The following is a 27,742-nucleotide window of genomic DNA, read 5'->3' as shown; positions in this document are numbered from 1 at the left end:
ACTTTACATTTTTTTCCACTTCACTTTCACGCTTTTTCTACTTTAATTTTAGCCTCTAAGTTTGCTGCAGTGGTAACTTATAGAACTAAATAAGCTTATGGTATGTCTGACTTGGAAAAAAAATCACTTATTTTTCTGAAATATGTCCTATAATACTATTAGTGTACGGCCTTAGCTTCTTGTTTTGTTGTGATGAATTCTGAAATCATACCTGTCCTGACTGTTTGAAAACTGCTGCTCTCCAATCCTGCAGCCTGGGTTATGATAGACAGGTTATACAGGTGGCCTGCTGTAAGTCCTGAAAAAGTGTAGGAGGTCACAGAACCTTCCTGGTGAATCTCATGAACTGTTTCATGATTATCCAGTAACAGCAGCCTGTAATGATCCACTTGTCCAGAACCAGAAGACCATGATACGTGGATAGTGTCTGTCTTGACACTGACTTGAATATTTTTCACAGGAGATGGCACTGTTGGTATAAAAAGAACATATGCTTAAGGCCCAATGGTTATCTCCATTATTGCAGGAATTTTGAATCTATGTACTCTTGGAATATGTTGGGTTTCTTTAGGGTTACTGAATACCCAACTCCAAATACACAATAAAAATTACACTCTATTCTTAGCAAACAATTCCTTACGTCATTCATATTTTATTTTTACTTATAATCAACAGATACTTAGATAAATAAATAAATAAATAAACAGCCATGTAGAAGAATTATACCCATTTGCTAATTTCAAAATGAAGAAGTGCAGAATACTGTAAGTGTTTTTACTTAGATGAACTACAGACAAAGAAGTCCTACCAGTGGATCCACTTATACGAAGTTCTGGTGTAGTCTTATTTCCAGCAATGGCACTGAGGACAATGCTGTATTTATTCCCAGGAATGAGACTGGAAAATGTATTTTCTGTTTTTGAAGTTCTTCCTGGTATGGAGACTTCTTGTATCTTTTTCTTATCACGATCAAATAACAGTAGCTTGTACATGTCCACCTTTCCAGAGGAAGGATCCCATTGAACCTGCAAGCTTGTGAGTGTAGTTTTTTCCTTATTAATTTCCAAATGAGATGGTGGCAAGGGATCTGCAGTTAGGGGAAAAAAAAAACAAAACAGAAAACATAAACCATTTATGACTTTGGGATTGTCTCAAATTTAACACAGCAGCACAAAAAACCTTCCAAAATTCTCCCTTTATGTTCATCATGCTGCCAATACTTTTCAAAAAGTTTTCTTTCTATTTATAAACACTGTGCATTGAAGCCAGTCTACAAGTGAGAAATCAGCAGAATTACTTTTATATATTTGTACATACTCACACAGACATACACATAGCAAAACACTTCCACTGTGGATGCATATTGCAAGCTTGGAAATTTGTTGATAGTAAAACTGTAACAACTTTATTAAAAAACAGCAAACACATAAACCCAGCAAATTATACTCAGTGCCTCAGTGTAATGTAGCTTTAGAGATGGCAGCAAAAGCATTCACTTCCTAGCACTCATCCTAAAGACTGTGTCAGTTATGGGCATGAGCATTTATACAAATCTTTTGTTTTTAGTATTAGCTCCAATGATTTCAAACAGATTCTGAGAGAATATGCTTCTACTCTGTTGTAGTACTATTCATATAAATTTTAAAAACCCCAAACAGTACATTGGATATAGATTAAGGAACTAATACTGGGATTACTTCTCTGAAATTCTCAACATTCATTATGTTGTTTATTAAGAAGCTCTCCAGTATAATCACCTGTGAAAGAAGATACACTCTAATTAAGAAAGACAAACTGACCAAACCTAAATAATCTGGTTGCTTTTATTCTCCAAGTGTATTTCATCACTCAAGACTTCATGCAAACCACACAAAATGTATTACATAAATGCTGACTAAGGTATTGATGTTTATGTCTTCCAATAAGGTTAAGCAAATGCATATCAAGAAGGTATCATGAAACAACCCAAAGCAGTGATATCAAGCCTTCATAAGCTGGGACATTAAAGTTTCCCAACAATTTAGGAATAAATTTGCCTATCACAAGAGTACACCCTATGCTACTCTTTCCTAGCATCAGACCAGGAGAGTAAGGTGCATCCAGGCTGAGAACTGTAGTCTCTATATGAACAGCACCTCAAACACAGAGGCACAAGACTGTTTTTCCAATGCAGTCATTGCTGCTTGGTTCCCTGAACAAAGGAGACGAAAATGTGTCAATCACATAGTTTAAAAATGCAATGTAAAAGCTGAAAGGATGAAGTTGAATCTACCCCCTGCCTACAAATAGATAAGTAGGGGGGCCTTAGGAGACCTTAAGCTGCTTTTTCTTCAAATACTGGGAGATGTGGAAGGTTTATTCACTTCCTACAAAGCTCTGCTGAGAACAGAGCAGTGCCAAGTTTTGGTGGTATACTTTGTCAATCAAATACATTAGGAATGTCAAGGAAGCATCTTCTTCCTTGGAAACATTCAAAAACAGACTGGTCCTGGGCAACCAGATCCAGCTGGTTTTGCTTGGGCCAGGGGCTTGGAACAGATGACCTCCAGAGGTCCCCTACAACCTTTCTGGGACTCCGAAAAATACTGTGTCCCTTTGTACCCATGTCACTGCTCAAACTCAAATTCTTTGTTTGGACCACAGAGATGTTAGAACTCTTCGAAAAAAGAGATGAAAATTATACAAATTGATTTACGAAATCAATCAATAAAATTAACTATCTTTTCTTGACCACTTTCGTAAAGGCCAAACTAAATCTGCTTAAATCTGAAAAAGAAAAAAGTAATATTAAAAATCAATTCAAAGACCAAGCATACCAAACTTCAGGCTAAACAGTTAAAACTTCATCTAGTTACAGCAACTGAAACATGACGTTTTAATGAAAAGTGTCAGGAAATCTTAACAATAGGCTTGACTACCAGCTCCACCTATAATATATACTAAGCCACTAAAGCCTATTATGTTGGCAAAAGTGAATAGTGGGGGTATAATCTTGTTCCTTGAAGGCAATTGTTCTAATCTGAAAGGTCAGACTTTTAAAGTCAGAAATAAATTCCAGCACTATATATGGTCAGATGCACAGCCAACTGAAAAAGTTTCACTTTGACTGACATTGAGAGAACAGTCATGATAACTGTCCAAGAAGTTTAACCCTGTTTCTGACTAAGTTAGGATAAGGTTGACTGCTCTTTAGTCCTGCAAAAGTAATCACCTTTGTCATCTGTATTGTCTTCCAAAATTTGACAAAAGAAGATATCTGCACTTTTAGAAGCATTTATACTGTCCTGGGTAATCTGTCTTCTAAGGTGCATGGGCAAAGAAGAAAGTTGCGTGCCTAGAAGGTGAAGTTCAGAAATTCAGACTTTATCTAATCTATCTGCTCCAGAAAACAAAACACTCAGTGCTTTGTACATCCGCTAGAACAAAGGAACAATGAGACTGGGAAGTGCCTGGGCTGAAAGAGCCCTGGATGGAAACAAACACTTAAAAAACCATTTACATTGTTATACAAGTCTCTGTTGGCAATGATACAACACTGATATATCACAGAAATAAAATATTTTAATCAAGATATTTTTATACCATTTGACACTATACAAATTAATGTCCCCCGGTCTACAAAGGCATCTTTCAGAAGACTTAATGGTCTTTGAATTATATTGCAACTCCATTTTCACTTTTGGGGAAGAGGATATGTTTTATGTACACAGCTGCTGCAGATCCAATTTATAGATAGGGCTATGTCAAACTCCAGTGACATGACTACCAGATACAGCCTGTAAGCACAGAAACACACCTGCCTTACGCAACTTACAACTGGGAGATACGAGCCCACGACATAGTAACAGGGAATTCCTGCCAGTCTCAGTCATCTTCCTACCATATTATCCATTTTTTTCCTAGCTTTCCCTCTTCATAAAACAGTAATCTACTTCATAATGACTTTCCTGAAGATTAAGTAAAGAGGGTTGATTTCATTGTCTTTACTAAGCACAAATATCCATTTATTTGGGATGATCTGCAACTTAGAGAATCTTAAAACATGGGTATTTATATTCTTCTTGAACTCTGACTTTGAAATGACAATTATAACCATTACATGATTACAGATGATAGGATTATACAGCCTATAGTTAAAGCCATGTCATATGTTGTTCCTACAGATAGCTAATAAATCAAATTTGTCCCATATAATTTGAAGTTTCCAGGAGTGAACACATACACTTGTGGCATTTAGAGAGTTATATATTACAATGAAAAAACCCTCTAACAGCCTGTGTCTTAAAAGATGAAATCCTATCTTCTTTTTCATTCAAATATTTAATGGATTTTCCGACAAATTTTTATTTACCTGTTAGTTCTTTCAGAACAGGAGGCTTGGATTAGGCAGTAACATAATACAGCACTGCAATATTTCTGTAGACAACGATTTTGAAAATGGCATTTATAAGTCTATTTTAGAAGACATAGTTGAAAGTGAAGTAATTGCCAAATTGTTTTTTGTGGCTCTCTAGACCAGTATCTCAAATCTGAATTCCAATTCAGAATTGAAATTAGTAAATTTAAATGTAATTTAGGATCTATTAATATACTACTATTTTTAACTAGACCTAGGCATTAACTGAAATACAGTCATACTGGTGCACAGATAATTGGAGATTTGAGAATTTTAAATGTATCTTACTTGAAATCAGGAAAGGCAAAATCCTACTGTCTTTTGCCATACATAATTTCTTAATCACAAAAAAAGTTTTACTGAAAAAACTAAGAATATAACAAGAAAGGATTGAAAGGTACACATCCCACCTTTACAATGTCAGCAGCATGCTGACTAGTTGTGTGGTTTTATGTGCTGCTTTATGTATATATATCTATATATCTATATATCTATATCTATATCTCAGAAAAACCCCAACAAATTGTAAATATGAATATGAAGCAAATATGCAGACTTGTGCCTACTAATATCTGTAATTTCAGTTTTGCAGTGGAAAATTTATCTGTAGCTCAGAGCTGATAAATGGTGTTATCAGCTTTTTCTTTATTTCCTATTCTACCAAAATAGCACAAATGTCCCCACTGTGGGCGTTTCCATGTCTATGTATACATGGCTTATGAAGTGGCTATGTGACTGGATTTTCCATCATTTTTGATGACCTATTTTAGAACTAAAATACTTGCTGTTTTAAATTGACAACCCACAGATCAAAATTTCTTGAGTAAAGACAGTCACTTTAGAGGACTAGTGTAGATTCTTGTACCACTATTTCACACATTATTAGACTTTAGATCTATGTATCCACAAGTGAAATAGAAGCTGCTTCTCTACAAAAAGATTCACAAGGGTGAATTTGGCGTTACTTGAGAGTTTATGGAATCTTGGCAAGCTGCACAATTATTCTATTGGAGTATCAAACTTGCAAACAACATAGATCATGATTTTAATGTGATACTATACAACCAAAAGGGCCAATCTGGTCCTCTTCAAGCTTTCACGTTACCACTGCAACTGTGGTGTGCTTTATTCTATTCTTTCACCATAAATCCCTAGTCAGAAAATATCACACATTTAACCAAATGTTTTGGATATTATGTGCTTAGCTGCTCAGGTACTTTGTAAAACAAACTTGATGAAAGCTAAACTCAGAACTGGCACACAAAAGTTTTTACAGGATTGAGTATGAAGAAAAAGCTAGTTTCTGAACTAGGTATTTAAACAAACCTGCAACTTTCTTGTGTGTATTTATTGTATCAAGATGACACAGGTGTTCAAATATCATTTTGCAAAATTAAAACATACGAGATAGGATTCCTTTCACTTCAACCAACTACACTTCAGGTTCGTGGTGTAACCTAGCCTCCTTTGATAGCCAGAGGAGAAAACACCTTCAATGGACAGCTTAGCCCACCTTCCTTAGAAAAAGAGCTCAGGAAGGGAACCTCACTGAGTACCAAGGTCAGACATTATGGTTTTAGATGGCCCATGATAGCTCAGTTCCACTGCCATTGAAATTGATGGAAATTTTGTTTACAATATGGGTTGAAAGACTGCTTATACTTCCATATTCACCAGACAATTTCCAGGAACACATGCCTATAGACACTCAGGATCAGTAGATAGCAAACTAAAACTACTGTCATCAAGTTACAAAGGAACAGGTGAAAAAGAGCTTCCATGAAACTAGTTTAAAATGCTGCCCCTGCTGGAGACATAAGAGGAATAATTCTTCCTCATTCTGCATTGAAAAGCTTGGTATGGACATACAACATGGGCTGTTCACAGGCATAATTTAGAAAAATTCTTAAGAAAAAACCAAAAGACAAATTTTGGGGCTAGTTGTGTATTTTGAACACCACCAAGCAATTCAACTCAAGGAAAGCAAGAAAGCAAATCTGAGCAGCTCTCTGTAGGAAACAGTCATGGCTCCTCTATTCTTATTTCATGCTTTTGACTGCTACCCAAAATCCAAATATAAGTCTCACTTCAACTATGGTATACCAATTTTAAGTACTTCAACTTAAACTTTAATCAGACGTTTAACTTGGATGTCAGCTACATAACATGTCTCTAATGATCAGCTGCTTCCAAACACTTTCATCTTACAGCCTTGAAAAATGTATTTAGTGATAAAAAAGTCATAAATGGTATGTACAAGCTTCTGTGTTAATGGTTATGCATAAATCTAAACATGCTCTAAAGTGTTATCTTCTCTACATCTATGCAACTTTATAGAACTTCACAGAAATGATGCTGATCTATACCTGTCTCTCTGATAATGGCTGATCTATTCTTTCAATTTCCACATTACAAGTCATCAATATCAATATTAAAAACAATCAGCATGATGCACAACAAATTTAAATCACTCTCTGCATAGAAACTATTACCCATTTTTACCAACTGACATGACTTGTGTTTAGTGTATAACTATGACACCAACAGACATGTCAATGGATTTTTTTTTGAGTTACCACAGCAAATTAATGGAGAGTATTTAGTGCATTTGTATGATTAATGCAGGAAAAAGGCTCTGACAGAAAGTGACACCTCTGAATAGGTAATTGTGAAGTGTTCAGCTGCTATAATCTTCAATACTAATATTAAAGTACCTCTCTAAAACTAACACCTGAGGAGCAAATCAGAAAGGCATTTAATGATGGACTTTATTTAAGACATCTCTGTTTTATGTCTTGAACTACCACCTTTAAGAGGTTGAAAAATATTCTATTTTATCATCTTCAAAAAAGAACAAATACAGGTAGAAAGAGGCCAGTTGTGCCGTCGTTCTATGTTGTCCATTGCTTCACAGCTGAATTGTTCACATGCTCAGACAAACACAAATGTAGAAAGGGTGCTTTCCTTGGCAGCCCTCTGTCAGGCTGCTAGACACTTTGACAGCCAGTCATGGATGTGTCACTGTACCTGCTCTGCACACAACTGTATATCATAACACTTCACTGGTGATATCCAAGGAAAACATATAAGAAGGAAGTTTCAGCCTTACTTTCTGACTTTTAGACTCTGGTTTGACAGACTGATAGTATGGAATTGGGCTGAAACAGTAAGTTATCCTTAAAGAAGGCTTACTTTCAATGAAATAGATTGTATTTTAAGCACAGTAAATAAACTTCATTTGAGGAACTATGACAACAATATGTGGCATGAGCACAAAGGATGCTATGGGCTACTACAAAAAAAGAATAATTTTGACTTAGTATGCTCGCAGCACCTTCTTCTTTCAAGCCTGCTGGGTTAACTGTCGGCAGTAGTTACTTCTGGTAGTGGGCTAAAGACAACTCAAGCGCAGGGCAGCTACGTTCAGCAAACGCTGTCCGCTGGCAGTAGCTGTAAAGGCATCGCTCTCCTCCTCCTGCTGGAGCCGGCCGAAGCAAGGGGAGGGAAGGAACAGCCCGGCGTCCCTCCCCGCGCACCTGCCGCGCCCGTACCTGTCTGCAGGGAGATGTTGAGAGCCTCGCCGCCGGCGAGCGGCTCGACGCGCAGGTGGTACCAGGTCCCGGCCTGCAGGTCCCGCAGGGTGCAGCCGTAGGTGCCGTTGCCCTCGGGCTCGGGCTGGCAGCCGGCCGCCTCCCCGTCCTCGGAGTGCCCGCTCAGGCTGAAGTTGCAGGCGCGGCCCGCGGCGCCCCAGCGCAGCCGAACGCTCTGCCCGGCGACGCTCCGCTCCGTCAGGTTGGCGCTGCATCCCGCCGGCTGCCCCGGCGCGGCCTGCGGAGAGCGGGACAGCGCTCAGAGACCCGCCAGTAGCCCGGGCTCGGCCCCCAGCCCCGTCCCCGCTCTGTGCCGGTGCGGGGCGAACTGCCCCTGTCCCCCAGGCTCGCCTGCGACCTGCGAGGGGCGACCCTACACCGCCCCCTCCTCCGGGCCGCTCACCTTGGTCAGGGCCAGCGCCGTCCACAGGGCGAACCCCGCTCCATAGCTCAGCATCGCCGCCAGTTTTTAACCCCAAAAACCCTCGCGGGGAGGGGAAAAGGGGAAGGGACGGCGGGGATGGGGGATCCGAAGAAGCCAAGTGGCGGCGGCGGGCCCCGGGGGCCCCCGCTCCCCGCCGGGCTCCGAGCCCTGTGCCGGGCCGCCCGCCTGCTGCATGCGCTCGGGGCAGCCCCGGCCGCCGAGCCGCCTCCCTCACACCGGCCTGGGCTGGGGGGGCTGCCCGCCCGCGGCTGAGGAGGAGCGGAGGAGGCGGGGGAGGCGGCCGCCGCTTCCCACGCTGCCATTCTGACCCGGGCTGACTCTCCCCGAGCCCTTCCCGCCGACTTCCGCAATCAAGAGGCGATTTCCTCGCGTCTCGCTGCGGGGGGCGAAGCTCGGCGAGTCGGGACCTGCCACCCACCGGGCAGGCGACCGGCCCCGGGGTGCCGCCCCTCTCTCCTTAAGGATCCCACCTTCCTCCCAGCTCCTCTCCCACCCCAGCTCCCTTCCTTCCTCGCTGCTTCCTCCTCAAGTCGTTTTTCCCGTGTCTTGTCTTCCCAAGCGCTCTGCCGGCGCACGGGCCCTTCGGCGGTGCCGCTGTTGAGGGCGGCACTCTTGCCTCACGCTTTCCCACATCCCCTGAGTAACTCCTAAGCTAAAACTATACACACCATGGAAAGCAAGAATGTACCTGCTTTCAGACTGCATCAATAAAGTTGAGTGCAACTCTGAGTTGGCTACTGGCAAAACTAAAACTTACAATTTCTGTCATGCGTACCCGTTTCTTTCTTGTTTCAATTTCAGCCTCTGAAAACTCGCATGTAAGTGTGTATGTGGGGAGATATAGACAGAAGCATTTTGCACCTTCAGATGCTCAAACGCACAATAGCAGCCATAGAAAGAATTTGAGGGGGCACAAAGAGAAGGAAATGGGCATTTTGCTTTCTTAAAGGAAAATGCATTTTTCTGTGTCTTTTTGTATTGCATTATGCGTGTGGGATTTTAACTTTTAAAAACAGTACTTCAAGCAAGTTCAGCACCATCTCTCTATCACTTTTGCCCTCTTTGAGGAAGAAGAAGATTCTAGATTTACAAATATTAGTATTCCTTTTTGGGGAGCTGCTGCTCTAGGATTTTTCTGGCACCAGCCTGTCAAACAAAATACAAATAGCTGAAAAATCTTAGCTCTCCTGTTCTGAAATAAAAAGCCTCAGCACTCAAGGGTGTTATCTGCACCTACAGAAAACTTAATCTGTCCTAAGGGAGCTCTGTGCCTGGTCCTAGGGACATGACACTGAAAGTGTTGTGCTGTACTTTGCAAAGCTGAGGATAGTTAACAACTTTATGATCATTGCCTTAAGTGACAATATAAATCTTGTTGGTTATTATGACATTTTCAAGCCCATAACAGAAATCTCCTTGGAAGAGATGTTTTACATACTTCAGACAGAAGGAGGAACCAAACCCCAAAGAGCTAGCACAGGGACAATCATATCGTTGATGTGAAACACAAGGTGTGTTTCTTAGACCTAAACTGGGACTAAAAGGGCATAGATGTCTTGTAATTATTTAAGGTGAGACTTTTACATTATGATTTCCTCTTTAGGTGATCATGCTTTTTGTGCTTAACAGCATAAGCCAACACTTTTCCAGCACTGAAGAGGTGCAAATCTGAAGGCTTATTGGGATGTTTGGATTACTTCAAAACCCTCGCTGAAAATTAAAACTGCCTTTTCTTGAAAAGGAGCTCACACTATTCTAAGGATTTTTGAAAACATCCATGACCTAAACTTGCAGGGAAGACATAATTTGGATATTTAGATGTAAGTTGTTTAATTAGATGTAATAAGTAAAAGGAAAAACAAGCATAATCAACACTGCAAACATAAAATAGGAAAACAAGTGGAACCTACCACAAGTAAAACTTAAAGACTTTTGGAAATAAATACCTGTTTGTCTCTTCTAGCTAGCATGAGATAGTTTGTGGAGGAAAATGATATTACTGCTTCTCAGAAGTGCTCATAATTCAGAAGTTCCTACTTGATTACTTTTATTCTTGCTATCATTAAATTTTTACTTTTTGGTATTAGTAGGAAAGTGTTAGTTTATTACAGGTTTTGAGACTTCCTTCTGCGTGTTATCCAGCAAAAGTTGCTACACTGGTAAGGTCTGACACAGATGCCTATGCCAGCACTGGAATAAAATATGAGGGGTCCATCATTCACTGGTAGCAATGTATTTATATAGAATAGTCAACATAATGCAAGTAATTATTTCCAGACTGGTATTGAATAAATGGGCTTTTAGTAAATCAGCAGTCACAGCCTTTAACACTTACTGACCTGTGTGGCAAGCCAAGAAACTAATTAAACTGAAAAAAGAACTGGAAGTGAGTTTTGGGAGTTGCCGGACGTGTCTCTAATAGCAGGCTCCAAAGTCCCTTTCAGACACTTTCCCAAGGTTTCCTGACTTTTTTTTTTTTTTTTAACACCAACCTCTCTGTCTCTCTAATCAAGAGGAAATGGGCTTTGCATAGCTTTTGTCGTGGATTCAAAGTGCAAGCTGCAGTTTTACTTGAAATCCAAGGCAGCTCTAAACTAAACATTTTGTTCAATTGAAATGTTGCTATTGTCCCCCCCAAAATGGGGGAGCCAAGTAACAACATGGCTTTACTTCTGCAAACAAGAGGGCCCAGCCTGGGCAAATGCAGTTCATAGAAGGTATTGTCTTCCTCACAACAATACTCAGCACTTAGTCTATGTGTTTTCAAATACTATGTTAAATCCAGGTAATCCTTTAAGCATCCCTGAAGTTTGACAAATAATGTTTTAAACTCCGCTCTAAAGACTGGGAAACAGAGATGAATGCCAAAGATTTTGTCTGTCTAAATTGGTATACCTAGATTCAAATGTCCAGAGCCAGTTGGAGGCTACAAGAGAAAGTTATTATTGAGTTTTTTTTACAGATATGCTTAGACAGCTTATCATCAGAATTCTGGTTTGAAAGTTTTGACCTAAGCAGCTTGCTCAGTGTAAATGATGTGATTCAGGAGGTGAAGTGGGGTAGACACACAAGAGGCAGTAGTTTCTGTTAAACCAGTGCCATTTCTTTTGCTTTGGCAAGATTTTGTATAGTAGTGCTGGAGGCAGTTTGGGTAATTCCTGATTTTATAGGACATTTCCATTTGGAAGGAACAAGTATTCTGTGCAGGAGGTATGCAAATGAAGAGAGGGCATGGGGAAATAAGCTCAGCCTGCATGCACCGAGCCAGAGAGATCATATTTAAGAAGAACTGCATCAGTTGTGGAATGGGATGCAGTGCATCCATTCTTGGCTCAGTCCCTTCCCCTCATTAGCATTAGAACAGTGATGTTGGGATCCATAAACCATCAAGTTTATGGACCTTGACACTCTGCCCACAGACTTCCCAAACATAAAACACATTTCTTAGCCTTATCCGCTTCAACACACAGTAATGATTGAAACATATTTGCCCCAATACATTTAGTGTAGTGTGGTCTACTGGATGACAAGCACAGGGAATTTAGGGATTTTCAGCTCTAAACCACTGTGTGATAATAGTAATACAGTGACCAATAATGTCCTACATGCTTTAATTCTGACTGCCTGTACACATTTTGCCAGTGGTGGTTCCAGATTTGCTCTCAGATTACTGAACTGAGTCTTGCAGAAAAGGAAGACTGGAAATTGATTTGGAGCAAATGACCTGCCATATGCTCCTTCTACAGCTGGGGCTGGCAGCCCCATTCACCTTCTCTGCCAGGACAGTTTGTGGTCAGATAGAGCAGAGACCAAGAAGTGTCTGTGTGTTTCCACTCTGCCTATCACCCAGTAGATCAGCTGACCATGACCAAGGCCAGGGTTCCTTTTGAGGCCAGTTAAAGCACTTGGATTTCTCTTGCTTTGATCTGTAAACGATGTATGCAATTATCTGTAAATAAAGTCATTGCATACTGTAATTCTTAGCATGTAATTAGAACTAGACCCTCATATCATGCAACAAACAATACCAGAGCCTGAGTCACTGAGAGCAGATACCCAGGCTCCTGTGGGTCCTGCCACATCCGGGAGCTTTCCATTGCTTCTCACATATCCTGAGAATTTCCCTTGAACTTTTCCCAATGCAACGTGTGCACCAGGATTAGGCTGCACATAAGAGGCAGAATTTTTCTGCAGCTAGGATTCTAGAAAAAAGGACACTGTCAGCACAAACATCAAAACAAAGCATCCTACCAAAAAAAGAACAAAGCTTAGTCCTGTAGCTAGTTTTTTTTTTAGGTTTTGGTTTGTTGTTTTTTTAAGCCCACAAAACATCCACTTGTAATAGCTATCAGGCTCCACAGAGTGGAGCAGGCTTAATAAAAATCAGTAATTCTTCTTACCTCTTCTGTAGTGCTAGAATATTGAAGAGTGGTTGTTGGAATCCAGGCTTTCTCTGTTACTGCAGATTTCAAGTAGAGGTTTTCAATGGGATTTTTACTGAAGTGTTCAGTCACATTTCTGATGAACATCTCTGTGCTACTCTTCAACACATTTTCAGGCCAAGATGTAGCAGAATTTGAAGAGGGGGATGTAGTTCTAGTACTCCACACGGAAGTGTCTGCATCTTGGAGATCTAAGACAAACAATGGAAAATTATTAAAATCAGCTCTACATTTTTATAAACAATTCATTAGATTCAATAAATGTGGCTGATACAGCTTCCAACTAGTTTAAGTGCACCTGTCAGTTCTACAGGTTTTTTGTTTTCAGTGCAAATGTGTTTTTGCACCAATACCAAAGTCTGCAAACACAACCAGAAAAAAAATTAATGTCCCTGAACACTCATACTATTCTTTTAAAATGTAGGCTGTCAGAGATTCTGAAGAGAAGAGAAAGGTTGTACAGTGTCATTAACAGCATAGTGTTTTTAATTTGCAACTTTTCCACTTGCTTTATCTATCAAAATGACATAGTATCAGCTTTATATTGTCAAGCCTCTCCCCTCCTTTCTAAGTGCATGGGCCAGATTCTCATCAGCCTTTGCTGGTGTAAGTTTAAAACGTGGCTTTCTTCAGTATAATTTTTAAAAACTACTTTTTCAAGATTTTCTTCTCCATATCCATATTCAAGGTAAGTTCCTTGTGGTCACATGAACATTTCTCTTGCTTTCTAAAACCAGTCCTATGCAGACCTCATGCTAGTCCCTGACTGCCACCTTCCCAAGGCTCAGCTAATGATCTATAACTTAACTGAAGTATCTGCAAATATGACAGTGCATTCGCTTTTTTAGTCACGTATCCTTCAGAGAAAGCCAAAGTTGCAATTAGAGCTCAGGAAAGATTTTACTACACATTTTTCCTCCACATTTTCCAGGCTCTTCCTCCCCATTGGTATGTATTTAATATCCTTTCTTTGTGGCAGTAAGGGCAGGGTTCAAGCTATGGTGGCCTCTACATCTGGTAGCATCACATTTCAGCTAAACTATTGGAATTACTCACTGGCCCCTTCTCACCAAAAGCTGCCCTGCCACTGCTGTAACACAGCTAGTGTGTATTGGCTCAGTGCCCAAGACACTTTGTCTGTCCTTGAACTGGGGTCTCCAGCACGACAGAACCTTGTTTTGCTGTTGAGCCACTGGGCTGTTTGCCATCTATAACAATTTTAGCTCACAAATCCTTCAAAAACAAAGTAGTGACTGGGTTAAATTGCAGCAGATGCTTTCAAATGCAATTACTTTGTGTGCAGTTATGATGTCTTAGCTGAGCAATATGTGATTACCTCTTACTCAAAGGAGCAGTAGATGAACTTCCATAAAATCAACATTACCAGTTTTTTTTGTATATGTGTAAATAGATGTGTAAACATGTTTATGTAAAGAAATTTGAAGCAATCTGATTTGCACAGAAAAGTGAAATTTTAAATCTACTAGGAGACATTTCCATGCAAGTGCTGTGCTTGACAGCACAGTGTGTTCACCTGGTACATGGCTCTGTAACTTTTTGAAAAGTAATGGTTTACTGGCAAGGTTTGGTATCCAGAGTAGATGTTTTCCTTTCCTTTATCTAACTGTGTTTCTCTGGAAATAAAAATAAAAAAAATCCAAATCTCCATTAAATTACAAAAAACGTTGATCAAATATTTCTCCAAATCAAGGCAATGAAAACAACACCACAGATCTAATCCTTTCTTACACTTGTGCAAAGGATTTCATGGAAACCTCAGGTCTTGTCTGACTCTATATGATTGTTCTGCTTTTGCAGAACCCCCTTTAGAGAGCCTGAGGTGCAGAGTCTGCTGTGGTCCCATGTTACAAAACTTCATGGTTCTGCCCAGACAGGAACCTTGTGCTCAAGCTGTCATCAGCTGCTGCAACAAACCCATTAGCTGACACAGTTCCAGACAGTCTAGATTCCAAGTCATTCCTGGAGACCTCCTATTAGCTGTGGGTCTCTGAAAGTCTATGGAGGGCAACTAGAAATCCTAGCCTCGAGGACTTGGGAAGAGCTCTATGCCTCTCAGATATCTCTGAGTTCAGCAGGAAGTAGAACTTACTAAAAGTACAAAAAGGGTATATCTGCAGTCAGCAATCACAAAAAATCACAAAAAAGCCACACAGTTGGGCTTCTAAATACATATTTACACACCCAACATGAAAACATACTAAAAAAAAAGCTTAATTTACAAAAAAAATAGCAGTGATTCCAGCAGGAAGATGTTTACATACCAGTGCAATTGTGCTTTAGGAAAGCTGATCCTCCATAAAAATGAAGCTGGTGCTGCCAGTGACATTTATGGGACTCAGCAGCCAGGGAATAACTGGCATTCTGAGGGGAGCTGAGGAAAGAGCTCGACTGCCCTGGAAGCAAAACACTTGGTCCTCAGCAAAGTTCCACCATCCCACAGAAGTTCCATGAACAAGCATTGGTCACTGCATGACCCAACCCTTCTTGTTAAACTTCAGGCTATTCTGGGTTTCCAGCTAAAGGTTCTTTCCCAGAAAATACTGGTTACAGTCTGCTACCTGTAACCTATGGGTAGAATGACTTGGGTATTTCACTATGCCATACTGGAACTTCAGATATATGTACCAGTATTTTCTGTATATCCTACAGTGGACAGATTAATGGGATTCATATCTATTACTTCCTTTCAGAAACTCAGGATCCACGTTTATATTCTAAGTAAAACTACTATTGTGATCCTAGTATAAGGACTCTCATAACCCTTCTTCAGTAGCAGGCACTTAAAAAAGAAGACTGCATATTATAAGGCCCATGCAGCAAAGTTCTACAAACTGAGTTCCAAATTTTTTAACCAGAGAAAACTCACATACTGTCTGGACATTAGTGAAGTACACAGAAATCTCAACAGTGGTACTTTTCAGAAGTGTTTAGCATTGTTCCAGCAGCCTCTTTGGAAATCAGTCATATAACTGTTCTTGGGAACAGAACAGCAGCACTGACACTGATGTTGACACTAGTGGCTGCGTGATATACAGTGTGTGAAGATAATATTGTAATAGTCAGTAGCACACCTAGGAGGAATGGTGATGTCCTGACTAAGTGCATATTTCATCCATGGGATGTACTGCAAACCACATCCATCTGCAAAGCAGCAGGCTGCTCACAAGGAAGGGACTTCCATACATTTGCATGTACGAATAACAAAAGTGATGGTTATTTGTCATGAACTGAGAACCCTACAGCTTTCTGAAATAGCTCACATTGTACTGATCTGCCTACTCTATTAGAGCATAGTTTCAGAAAACTAAGACTGGTCTGCTAGTGAAACATAATTTAATCAATATTTAGTGTATAAGATGCAAAATGCTCTATAAGACTGCATCTAACTCACTGCAAGACGATAAAAAAAGGGGTTGCTTTAAGATCTCTTTATGTGTAGGACAAAATTAATTATCTTTTTAGCTGTCTATCTACTTTTAAATTAAAAAAACCCCATAATTAAGATTTCTGTTTTATGTAGTATGACAGAAGAACAAAATCCACTAAATGTCCTTTCTTTCCCATTCAATGTGACTTTTAAAACCTGCAAAATCTGTCCTGCTTGAAAATTTTTACCTTCTTTATTTGAATGTTGTAGAAGTTAGCATCTCACTTGAATCTTATGTCAGAGGTCCAATGTCTCCAAACTCCAGTCTAATCCTGAGCTGCTCTTTTACCTGTTTGTTTTTGAAACGCTGAAGTAGCCACTGAAAGGTTCTTTTGGCATCAGTGATAGCAGAACATCCATGTAACCATAAGATAACACCATTGCTGTACCAGGCCTGTTTCTGACACTGTGGGTAGTTCCAGCTCACCCTGAAGGTGACGGGAAGAGCATTTAGACTCCATTAATTGCATGGATTACCTCTGCTGAAGAGAGCTCAGTGCTCAGGAATTACATAGACACCTAGGTCTTGGTTCACTTGCCTAAATTTACTGGAATCCGAACTGCCCTAGGGCATCTGAGGAATCTGCCCAGGGCTCTCATAACACTCAAAGGAGACCTATGCCTTTCTGGGCTGGCAGCCAGAGACCAGGCAGAATATTGTGGAGCATCTCAAATGACAAAAAAGGACCTTGTTGAGATAAGTGAAATCATCCCTTCCTTCCAGACTATTATACACCTGGAAGTTCAAACCCACTCCAGCTTCTACAGGAAGGTCCACACAAAACGATGTAATATGTAATGTAATAAAAAAAATGTAATAAACAAAAAACACCAGTATAGTTGTTTGGAATTGGCATTTTTTTTAGCACTAGCAGAAGATAAAATCATAAAGCAGGACTTGCCTGATTGCTCTGGGAAGCTGTGCCTATTGTTCCATTTTTTTCTCTATGGAAGTAGCTGGGCTGGTTTTGTTCTATATTTATGCTGTGGCTCATCGAGAATTTGAAAATTTACAAAATCCAAAGACTTAGGCTACTCTGCAGATTTCTCCTTTTCTTTTTAGAAAATCTAAACTCACATTTATCTTTGAGCTTCTATCAGTATACTATTGGATTGTGTACAAGGTCTTGTAATTATGTCCAAGAATATGACATTGATGCCTCAGCAAAAGTGGTCAGCCATGTATTTCTTTGACCAAATAAAGAAGATTCAAGTAATTTTTGATATTTTGTGTTCACATAGATTTTAGCATACTTATAAAACCCTATAAAATAACTATGAGAGATTAAAATGAATTTCAGTGAATGTATTTTAGGAAAAATGTTTTGGGTCAACTTAAAGGTGGAATGAAACTATTTTTTATCACTGTTCTAATTTACCCTGAAGAAATTTGTAAAAGCTATACACACAAAAAAATTTCAACTGGTAGTGAACTTACGGATGGATTATTCCAGTATCAACATACACTAAAGGTGTGGAAAGCTTAAAGTCTATTCAATTTACACTATTTCAAAAATAGGTAAGAGTTGCTGCCTTTTCTGTGCTTCTGCCACCTGTCTTTGCTGCTTTGCCACCTCCCCAAGAGTCCCAAGAAGATACACGTGTCTTTCCTTCCCATGTTCTCCTTATTTGAAGTAATTCTCTACTTAGTGAATAATTTTTGGTCAGCAGTGGTTTTGAGATTTGCTGGTAATATTCAAGGTGCAACATAGCATTGCATCTGTTCTTAATAGGATATTTTATTGAAATTAACCTACCCAGAACAAAAGAAACTTGTAAGAATTGCTTACATAGCTCAGGAGTGACATCAGTGTTAGTGTATCAGCATTAATGGTGGACATTTGTTCCACAAGAGTTATTTACATGCAACAGTCTCTGTTCTTTTCAGTTGTCCTGCCTTCTACCTCTTCACCTGCCCCATTTTCCTCTTGCCTGTTTCTGTTCCTGTTCCTTCTCCTGGTTTCTGAGCTTAGAGAAGCTCTGAACCCAACCACCAGTGGGCTGGAGAAAAGAAGGCTTTAGCATTACAGAGATTTTTTTATCATCTGCCCAGAATGTCCTCATTAATTTGGTGGGAAATAAAGTCTCACTTTCTTAAGGGATATTGATACCTTATGACCATTCTTCATGTGAGCTGTTTCAGCTGGAGGCCAGATTCAAACATGAGTTTGTGTGAGAAGTACTGTTTGCTGCTAGATTTGGAATTACTTCTGAGTGAACAGAGATGGGTTATATTCCCAAATTGATCCTGGTTTCCACAAAGAGTCATTTAGGTCAGGACTGTTACAAAACATGTAAATCCAAACACATCTCAGATGGCTGATTTTAAATCCAAATCCAAGCTCAGACTTTCCCCCAGCTCAGAGAAATTATGTTTGATATTTGAGTAAGGTCCAGAATAAAAGGTAGTTGCAGTTATTGAGTTTGGAGTTGTTCTCTATCTGGGCTGATGTTTGAGATGAAATTTAGTGAGCTAGTTCTATGCCAAAATATAACTATTTTTATGAGTACTGGGAAAACAGAGGGTAAATTATAGCAAAATGTGGTCTTAGTCAGGAGTAGAAAAACTTGCAGCCATTTCAGCTCTAAAGATTTTCCTCAATTTCTTACTATCTTACCTAAATATAGATCAAATATGTTATTTTAAGCTGGTGCACTTCTGCTTGTACTGAAAGCAGAGAGATGTTCTTGGAAGACTAATTTTACACATTCAGCATTGAAAATTTTGACATGCATATGGATGGCACAACCAGAACTGGGGGCATTAGATATTGTTCTCATAGTACTTACTACTATTTGGAAAATTAATCTCTTAGCACTACTTCCACTTTATGAACTTCTTATATTTCTACAGTTCTTAGTTAGGTATTGAGGATTATAATGTTTTGTTGATTTTTTAGCAGAGCTTCCCAGAGCAGTAACACTCTTAGAAAGGATTTACAAGCCGCTCTATGCAGAGAATTTCAGGAAAATCAAACTAAATTCATGTAAGATCTGAGCACAGTAAATATAGAGAAGGTGCTATAATATCCCATGACAATTTTCTTAGCGCTTATTGGTCTTAAGTGGCTTAAATGGCTTCTCCACTGATGATTGGATGATTTAAAAAGCTGTGTAAGGTCACTTTAACTTTGTTAGGCCACACTCCATCCAGCTATCTCAAGGAAATAACACTACCTGTGTACCTCATCTGAACTGTTCATAGTGTCCTTGAATATGCAAGCCATATGCACCCCACAGGACTTCAAATGATTTTGCCTTTTTAATCTCTAGCATATAAGGGAAGGCTGGGATGGCATCATGCCACTTTTCCATTCCCTGACTCTGCAAGCTGTCCTTTCCTACCTCCACTCAGGTGAGCAGTCCTGGTCCTATGAGTAGAGTTCTGCAAGTGCAAATTTGCTGAAAAAAATTGTACCCTGCCTAACAAAAACTAGGAGTTTAGAAATAATGAGGATTTGGTTTAAACATTCTGAAATTTGGTCATATGCAACAGTTTTGGGTCCTAAAACTTTTTTTTTTTTTTTTTTTAACCCTGTAAGGACAATAATTAAAAGTAAAAAGATGTCTGTAGGTTGTTTTTATTTACTATGAAAAACTGCTTAATAGTTCACAAGAGCAGTATTAATAGGATTTCCAGGAAGGACTGACAATAGGACATTGAAAAAAGCATTATCAAGCAGTATTAAGACTGTACCTTCCATTTTTCCATGGATATGGAAATCCACAGAGATACACGGCTACATGTCTGTAGGTATGTGCACCTTTGCATTTCAAGGTACTCTTCCAAGAATTTCTGAGACTTTTGATTCAGTTAATTATTCTTAGGATTTTGAGTGTTCTCATGTATATGGCATCTAGAGATCAAGAGCAAAGTTACACACAGGGAATAAACATGTATATGTGTAAGCCATGGCTGTTCTAATCATGCATTTAGGGTAATCAGAGAAATAATTGTGTTTGATTTTCAGATGTCTTCTTGCTTTTGACAGACTGAATCTGGATTTGTATGATAAAATGAATGGAGAGGAGAACTCCTTTGCATCCACATTTTTGAAAAGTACTAGGAATCAGTATCCACAGTTTAGATATGGGAAAAAGGAAATGACATAATAATAGTGAGGTGAGATTACATATAAGCACATTGATCCAAAGACTGGGACTAGGCAAAATGACAGACATCCTGAAAACATAAAGTGGCTTATAAACTCCACCACTTGTGAGAAAGACAGCACTCATCTCAGCTGTTCTTTAATAGTTCTCAAAACACTTTTCAACTGTGAAAAACATTTTTCTGTATGAATAAAATATCATAATTTTTCACATTTGAGTTAGCTAACAGAGACATTTTTGTTACCAAAACTCCCGGGATATTTTTTGGAAGGAATAACTCACCTTGCTTTGAGCACAGATTTACATAAACAGGTTTTCCAGTCTCGCTGGCTTTTAGCTGCATCCATGTATGAAGGTATTTTTTACTCCGCTTGGCCATTACCTTCTGGCCTTGTTTTGTGAGGAAGAGAGAGCTGTTGGCCACCTTCAGGAGCCCATCCTCGTGGCAGTTCCACCTGACTGCCTGGGGACAATCAGTGATGATGCTGCGAGACGACAGAGCAGAGAGTGTAGAGATGCTGAGGCACTGGGCAGACTTCACGTGGAGGAGCCTGTCATCTGCCATCCACTGCCACTTCTGGTTCAGGCTGGTCATATTGCACTTTTCCATAATGACTCCTCTTTTTTCTGAAAGACACTGCTGCTTCTGCACATGGATAATCAGAAACCCTTCTGGAAAAGGAAAATTCCAGAGAAATATTATAGATTACTAATTTACTTGACAAAAAGCAAATTCTTGATGATTTAAAATACATCAGCAAATAAATCTCTCCTCCCACTTTCTGTGTGTTGAACTTTTCATGAAACTTCCCATAAACTGAACCTATTTAAAAAAACTCCTCCAAACACAACACCCATGGGATGCATGTGCTGGTAATGTAAATAATAAAAATGCAAAACCCCAAGCTATTGTGACAAGGTTATCTTGACTTTCATTATTTATAAAAATAAGAAAAAAATTAAATGCATATAAAATAAATCCAAGAGCTATTAACTTCAAACACCAGTTCCCCACTTCCCCTGCTGGAAAACATACAGAGATCTACATGAGTTCTCAGTCTCAGTCTCAGTTTCAGTTTCGTAACACAGACTTTTAAAAATATAATTTACTGCCTAAAAGTTGTTTCAGTAAAATTCATAATGTTTCTGGGGGGAACATATAGGAGGATATTCACAAATTGATGTGTCTCTCAGTGCCTGTGTTACAGGAATGGAGGCTCTTTACTGATAGGAAGTACATCTGTTTTACTGGATTTATTCCAATGTCTCTAGCTGTTAGTTTTGTGACCATTCCAGTTCACATAAGATTAGCTCTCTGTGTCACCACACTTAAAGATCAACACCAGCTACTCAAATGAAGAAAATTACTGTGCATTAATCAAAACCTCAGAAAGTTACCAATGCAAAATCCAGCCTTGTTACAGAACACAGAACTGGTTATTTCAAATGCAGCCTCCCTGCCATATCATGTTTAGGTTGTTCTTTGTTTTTAGTCTCAGTTACTCAAACATTTCCAGCCCCATTAGTTACAAAGTGCTAAACCAAAAGTGTATTTATTGCCCTCAACTGATGTTGTCATTCTCCTGTTTTTACAGACCTGGGAATTTTCTAACTAAGTATTACAGAAAGTTATTGTCTCTGAAGTTTCATAAAATAGGAATAAAAGATAGGAATCTCCCCTCTGGAGCATTTGTCCCAAATCTCAGCTCTTGGATTTTCTATCAGGAGATGTTCTTAAAAAAAGAAGTATCTCCAGCATAGAAGAAGACGTTTATTTTCCTTTGGAAAGGAATCTAAACAGAACGGGCTATGTTGGCCCTGCCCCTCATTCCTCTGGTACGAAGCCCAGAGAAGAGGTGACTTGGTTTTTGTAAATCACTGGCTGTGCCAGAGGGCTCTGCTCAGTGGCAGAGAGAGCAATTCAGCAGAGGGGAAGTGGGGAGAGACACTTACCTGAGAATGTCAGGGCAAGACAGGTAGAAACCAGGACGTGAAATAAAGAATCCATTTTCCCTCTAGCAACTCCCCATGCTTCTCTTAAAAAAACCCACCTCAGATAAGTGAAGCGAAGGCTAGGAAGGAAATGTGCCTTCATGGGGGAAAAAGTCAGTGACGAGCACTTCCTTCTATTCAATTGTTTTGGGGGGTTTTACAGCACTTTGTCCTTTTATATGATTCTTCAGTTTACTAGTTGGTTTATTTTGGAAAAATACAAGCAAAAGAGAACTTTCAAACACCTGGGAAATTAAAAGAGATTTTATTGAATCTCTTTAGACTAAAAGAATGGGGATCATACTTATGTGCAATTTGTTGCCTGTGAACTATTACAAATCTACAGGTCATCAGGATGTTGCTGACTAAGTATATTCTATATTATGCAGGGAAAAACATGCATTTTTTTGTAACTATATGCAATCAAGCAAAATCTCAATATATTTATAACTCCACAAATTGTAAAAGCTAAGAGGAGGGTGGGGAGGAAGGGGAAGAGGAGGAGGCAAAGCTCTGGCATCTGTACCAGGTTTTAGGTCTTACAGAAACTCCCCCTGAGGAATCAAGTGATGCTGGGTTTGCCCTCCCATCAGGTGGTGCTCCTTGCTCCATGTCAACTGGGGATTGCCTGTGTCCTCTGGATTGGTTCCCAAGTGGTCTGAAGCTGTGGTGGAGGCTGACCAAATTGTGCTGGGCTGAGCCTGTTCATGGGGGAACAAGAGTGTGTGTGCATGAACTACTCTAGGCAAGAACAGAGACTTCAGTCAATATTTTATATTAAGGGTAATTTATTAGCAGTATGAAGCAAAGTCAACATCACTGCATTAAAAACTCATTATACCCTGTAAACAGACCTCCCAGTGCTGTAAGCCATAATGCCAACTTTTCATATCTCTTAAAAACAAACTTTTACAGAACAATAAAGGAAAGAGTCATAGCAGCATTTTCTTTCTCGTATACCTGTCATGGAAGAGTCCATATCACTAAAGGCATCTATCTCTTACTGAAAGAAATAGAGCAGATAAACAACATATGCAAAAATTTCTGTATTAATAAAAGACAGACAAATATTTAAAATCCTTACCATTTAATATATGCTACAAAGTTTCTTTTAAAAGTAGAATGACTTACACAATTTACAAATACACTGGATTCAGGTCTGTAGCAGAAGCATGTTTTAAGACAATCAACAGTATAGGGTTAATACATACACACTGAATAACAGACATTGTGCTCTGCAACTGCTCTGTAAGACCTACAGTAAATACACATTTAATAGTTAATAGTATGAAGAACATGTATTTCCATATAAAATATTAACTGCTTTTGAATATTTTCAAAAACAAGATTTTATTTTTTTTATTAACTCCTTTTTTTTTAAATCCATAGTCGAACACTTGCAATTTTAGCAGCAAGAATATTATGTGGCCAAGAAACAAGCTCACCACATAATCAGTAATAGCACTTTACAGTACAGTTGACAGTCCATTCACAAGACAGTTTGCAAACGTCAAAGCTTTTATACACTTGTTAAACATTTCTTCTGTAGAAGTCCCAATGTCCATCTGACTGCAGCAGTAGCACATACATACATTCCATATGGCAGATATCAGCATTACAGAATTAAACCCACCTTTAGATACACACACAAAATCCATGTGTAGTTTCAGTACAGTACCTTCTTTATAAATCATTTTTGGGAAGCTCACAATACATTCATATATAGTAAGGGTCCAGCAATCTCTGTACTTTTGCCAAACCGTCCACAATCCTTGCAGAAGTTGGCCTCAAAGCCGTCTGTCCCACTGCAGGAAACTCCTTGAAGAAGCTGCTGGTAGGTAATGAAGCAAATTACCTCAAGAGACTGACATTTGGTTCTACCCTCCTCCTTCACTCGACAGCTTCTGCAGAAAGTCTGCTTTCATACAGACTCAGTGCATGGTGCACAAATTCATACTGCTCGCTGGTCTGAACCATTCCACCCCTGGAAAGGAAACACACTGTGCTGAAATCTTATTTCTTAAGACTGCAACACCCTCCAGCTCCTGCCAGCCCCATGACCACCAGATGACACAAGCCCTTTTCTCAGTTTTTGACTTCGTTTCCTTGAGTGAGTGGAAGATTTTTGTCAGAGCAGAATTACTTTCTTCACAACTTATGCCATCCAGCACATGTCCAACATGAAGAATTCCCAGTTCCATCAGAGAAAGGATTACAGAAGAAAACATCTGGCATCTACAGTGTTAAAACCTATGCTTCAAATTCAGTATATTCAAAGAGGATTTTGCTCAATCACTTGGGCAAGGAAGGCCAGATACATGGATGTAGCATTACCACTGATGGAGCAAGGAAGTGGACAGAATCTGGCCTTTCGTTTTTGTCCTTTACTGAAAATGTAACCTTCTGTGACCTACAGATGGCCTGTGCAGAGAACAGCTCTTCCTGTCCTCTTTCTAACGCCTACAATGCATCCTGTCCCAACAGCCTACAAAATTTTACTGTGGTGAATCATTTCACCAACAATGCAAAGGAGTTTAACCTAACCATAAAAAGAACTAGTTGCAGCCAGTTTGCATTAAATGTCTACATTTTATACATTCATCTGATAACAATCAGTTTTTCAGGTGTAAGTATGAGGACCAAGTCCCACATCTCCAGTGCCAGTTTCAATGTGGTAGGAAGGTGGTATCCTATGAGGTAGATGTGATAGTGTTACCATTTAGATCTGAAATTAAACTGAGCTTCTTTCTCTCCATACTGAGGTACTTGAGGTCTCCCTTCTCATAGAGCAAAGCCTCAAGTTTACTTAATTACTTCTATTATCTCATCTGCCAGGATATTCAAAGAAATCTACTCTGCTTCTAGAAACAAGGTTCATCATCAGTGTACTCTGGAGCAGCTAGTTACCTTTGGTATAATGAAAGACTAAATGGCCTTAATTAGAAGGAAGACATTAAGATACGTGTCACATCTGGCTTCAGTTAGATCTTCATTGAAACATTTAAATTTGTGAGATATTTGGATGAAGAGCACTGTTGGAGCCAAATATCTTGCAAGAACAGGTCTGAAAATCTCATGAGATCCCTAACAACAAATATGGTACTAATATGCCAAGCTATTTGAAAAATGATAAAATTTCCTCAGCAAGTATTGTCCTTCAATATTAGAGAAAGTTATCTACAACACAAGGTCCTTTTATTTTCTTCAGTGCTACTGGATGGCTAAATGGCTATGGCAGGAAAATCATAATTAAAATAATACCTACTTCTTTAATCAAGCCACCAGTGGTCTGCGTTCCTCCAATGAGCTCAAGCAAATATAGAACACCTTTTAAGTGAGCCACATGGCTATTATGATATGCTATTCCTAGGAACAAAATCAATGGTCCCATCCAGCCCAAAATGCAGCCCTTGTAGCTTTGCCAACAAAGACATCCACAAATTCATAACTCTTGGCTGCCTTTTGCCTTCAGCTGCTTTCCTCTGTGCTTGTCTCCTGCCTGGAGATGCAGAGAGATACTAAAGGTGATGGGAGGGCTTTGCTCTGGTCCTGTGTGCTGCCTAGTCTCCTTCCTTCCTCCCTGCTGCTGTGTCCTGCTCTGCCCACGCAGACCCTTCCCAAACAGCTTCCCTTCCTGCCTTCCTCATCAATGTTCCTCCAAGATGTTCTCTAAGGGAGTGCACTTCCTAGGTTAGCTCTGCTATGTGGAAGGGGTGGAGGAAGAGAGTGTATCCAGGAAGAAGGACTTAGCCAAAAGGGCAGGTTAAAACAATTCTGGCTGCACTAGGCTGCGTGGTGGTGATCCCTGCTCTTTCCTCTTCAGTGCTGAAGCAACATATAAACCCCCAAGAAAACGTGTATAGGACTGGTGGGGGCTGAGCCCAGCACCATGATCTGCCTGTGCTAGCAAGCACAATTCAGAGATTATGATGCTTCTGAACCTTGTATGGGCAAACAGTCCATATTTCTGTCAGTTTAAGGGCATATAAGTCTTATTCAGAGGTTCAGACAATTTAGCCTTGTCAGTACCATTATACATGGGATTTACTGAGCCATAGTATCACAAAATGGGGTTGGTAGGGACCTTAAAGACCACCTAGCTCCAAACCCCCTGCCATGGGCAGGGATACCTTCCCCTAAGACCAGGCTGCTCAGAGCCCCACCCAACTTGGCTTTAAACAGTTCTAAGGATGGAGAAGTAAATAATTTCTTCATAATAGCTAATCTGAATTTACTCTCTAAGTTTAAAATCATTATCTCTTATCCTATCACTACAGACCCTGGTAAAAAGCCTTTCTCTGTCTTTCTTATAAGCCCCCTTTTATATTGAAAGGCAGCAAAAACATGTCTCCAGATCCTTCTCCAGGCTGAACAGCTCCATCCCTTTCAGACTTTCTTCACAGGAGAGGTGCTCTGTCCCTCTGACAATTTTCATGGCCCTTCTCTGGATCCACTGTAGCAGGGGACCCCAGGGCTGGATGCACCCCCTCTAGGTGGGGTGTCACCAGAGCAGAGCAGAGGGGCAGAATCCCCTCCCTGGGCTGCTTTAGATGCAAAAAGATACACTTGGCTTTCTGGGCTGCAAGTGCACACTCCTGGCTCATGTCCAATTTTTCATCTACCAATATCCCAAGTCCTTCTTACCATTGTTCTTATGCAAGGCTCACATTTAACAGCAGGGAATTATCTGTGATCCCAAGATATAGGCTTGTGGAAATGTCTGTGTGGAAGAGCATTTCAGGAGGAAATTTGCTCAAGGAGGGAGGTTTCCTCTCCCACGTCCCTAGAGCCCAGAAGGGATATAGCCACAGCTACAGCACCTCTGGGTGTGCAGCCTTTGTCTATCTGCCAGCGACTCTGTGAGCTGCTGGGCTCTCTGCTTCTTTGAGACTCTGGGCTGGTGCCTGGAAGAACAGACCCTGGTATCCTGAGGGCTCAGGGGCTGTGACCATCTTTGCTTGGGCAGCAGTGGGTGCATAAAGGGTCCTTTACCCTGCCCTCTGGCTTGCTGCTAGTGCAGCTGCATGCAGTCTGCTCCAGAATGAATGGGATGTAGGGTTTGGGATTATTTTTTTTTAACCTGAGGCCATTAGTCAAAACACTTAAACAATGAATTGACGCACACTGGAAACTCTTTTCATCCTGTCTGAGGAGCCAAGAGCAAAGTTATCGGATGTCATTCCAAGAATGTGCCTTTAAGGTTAAGAATGTGCAAAGTTTCTCGATGTCACAGTAAGTCTTGAAGATGCCTCACATCAAACATTTCCTGTTTCTGTTGCAAAATATTAAAAATGAACTGGAGAAAAAAGCAAGCTG

The 27,742-nt window shown here is 39.9% G+C and overlaps 2 protein-coding genes across 9 annotated transcripts in view; both read right to left on the bottom strand.

The window, feature by feature from the left end:
- Positions 1-22,499, bottom strand: part of PTPRB (protein tyrosine phosphatase receptor type B) — a 59,126-nt gene extending 36,627 nt beyond the window's left edge. For 4 of the 5 annotated variants that reach the window (XM_079303277.1, XM_079303278.1, XM_079303280.1 and 1 more), the window contains exons 1-6: positions 22,388-22,499; positions 20,717-21,106; positions 12,832-13,064; positions 7,948-8,224; positions 809-1,087; positions 212-469 (exon numbers count right to left, since the gene is read on the bottom strand). In XM_079303277.1, coding sequence (XP_079159403.1) covers positions 212-469; positions 809-1,087; positions 7,948-8,224; positions 12,832-13,064; positions 20,717-21,106; positions 22,388-22,442 — 1,492 coding nt within the window. In that variant the 5' untranslated portion in view covers positions 22,443-22,499. Of the gene's footprint in view, positions 1-211; positions 470-808; positions 1,088-7,947; positions 8,225-8,389; positions 8,576-12,831; positions 13,065-20,716; positions 21,107-22,387 lie in introns of those variants that run through there. The other variant, XM_079303281.1, reaches the window with a different exon arrangement.
- A 694-nt stretch (positions 22,500-23,193) lies between these two features.
- PTPRR (protein tyrosine phosphatase receptor type R) overlaps positions 23,194-27,742 on the bottom strand; it is a 135,465-nt gene continuing 130,916 nt past the window's right edge. For all 4 annotated transcript variants that reach the window (XM_079303345.1, XM_079303346.1, XM_079303348.1 and 1 more), the window contains one exon: positions 23,194-24,410. In XM_079303345.1, coding sequence (XP_079159471.1) covers positions 24,317-24,410 — 94 coding nt within the window. In that variant the 3' untranslated portion in view covers positions 23,194-24,316. The remainder of the gene's footprint in view (positions 24,411-27,742) is intronic.

The sequence above is a fragment of the Erithacus rubecula genome, assembly GCF_903797595.1.
Source record: "Erithacus rubecula genome assembly, chromosome: 4".
Classification (NCBI taxonomy): domain Eukaryota; kingdom Metazoa; phylum Chordata; class Aves; order Passeriformes; family Muscicapidae; genus Erithacus; species Erithacus rubecula.
The sequence above is the reverse complement of the archived record's forward strand: the minus strand, read 5'-3'. Positions and strand labels throughout refer to the sequence as shown.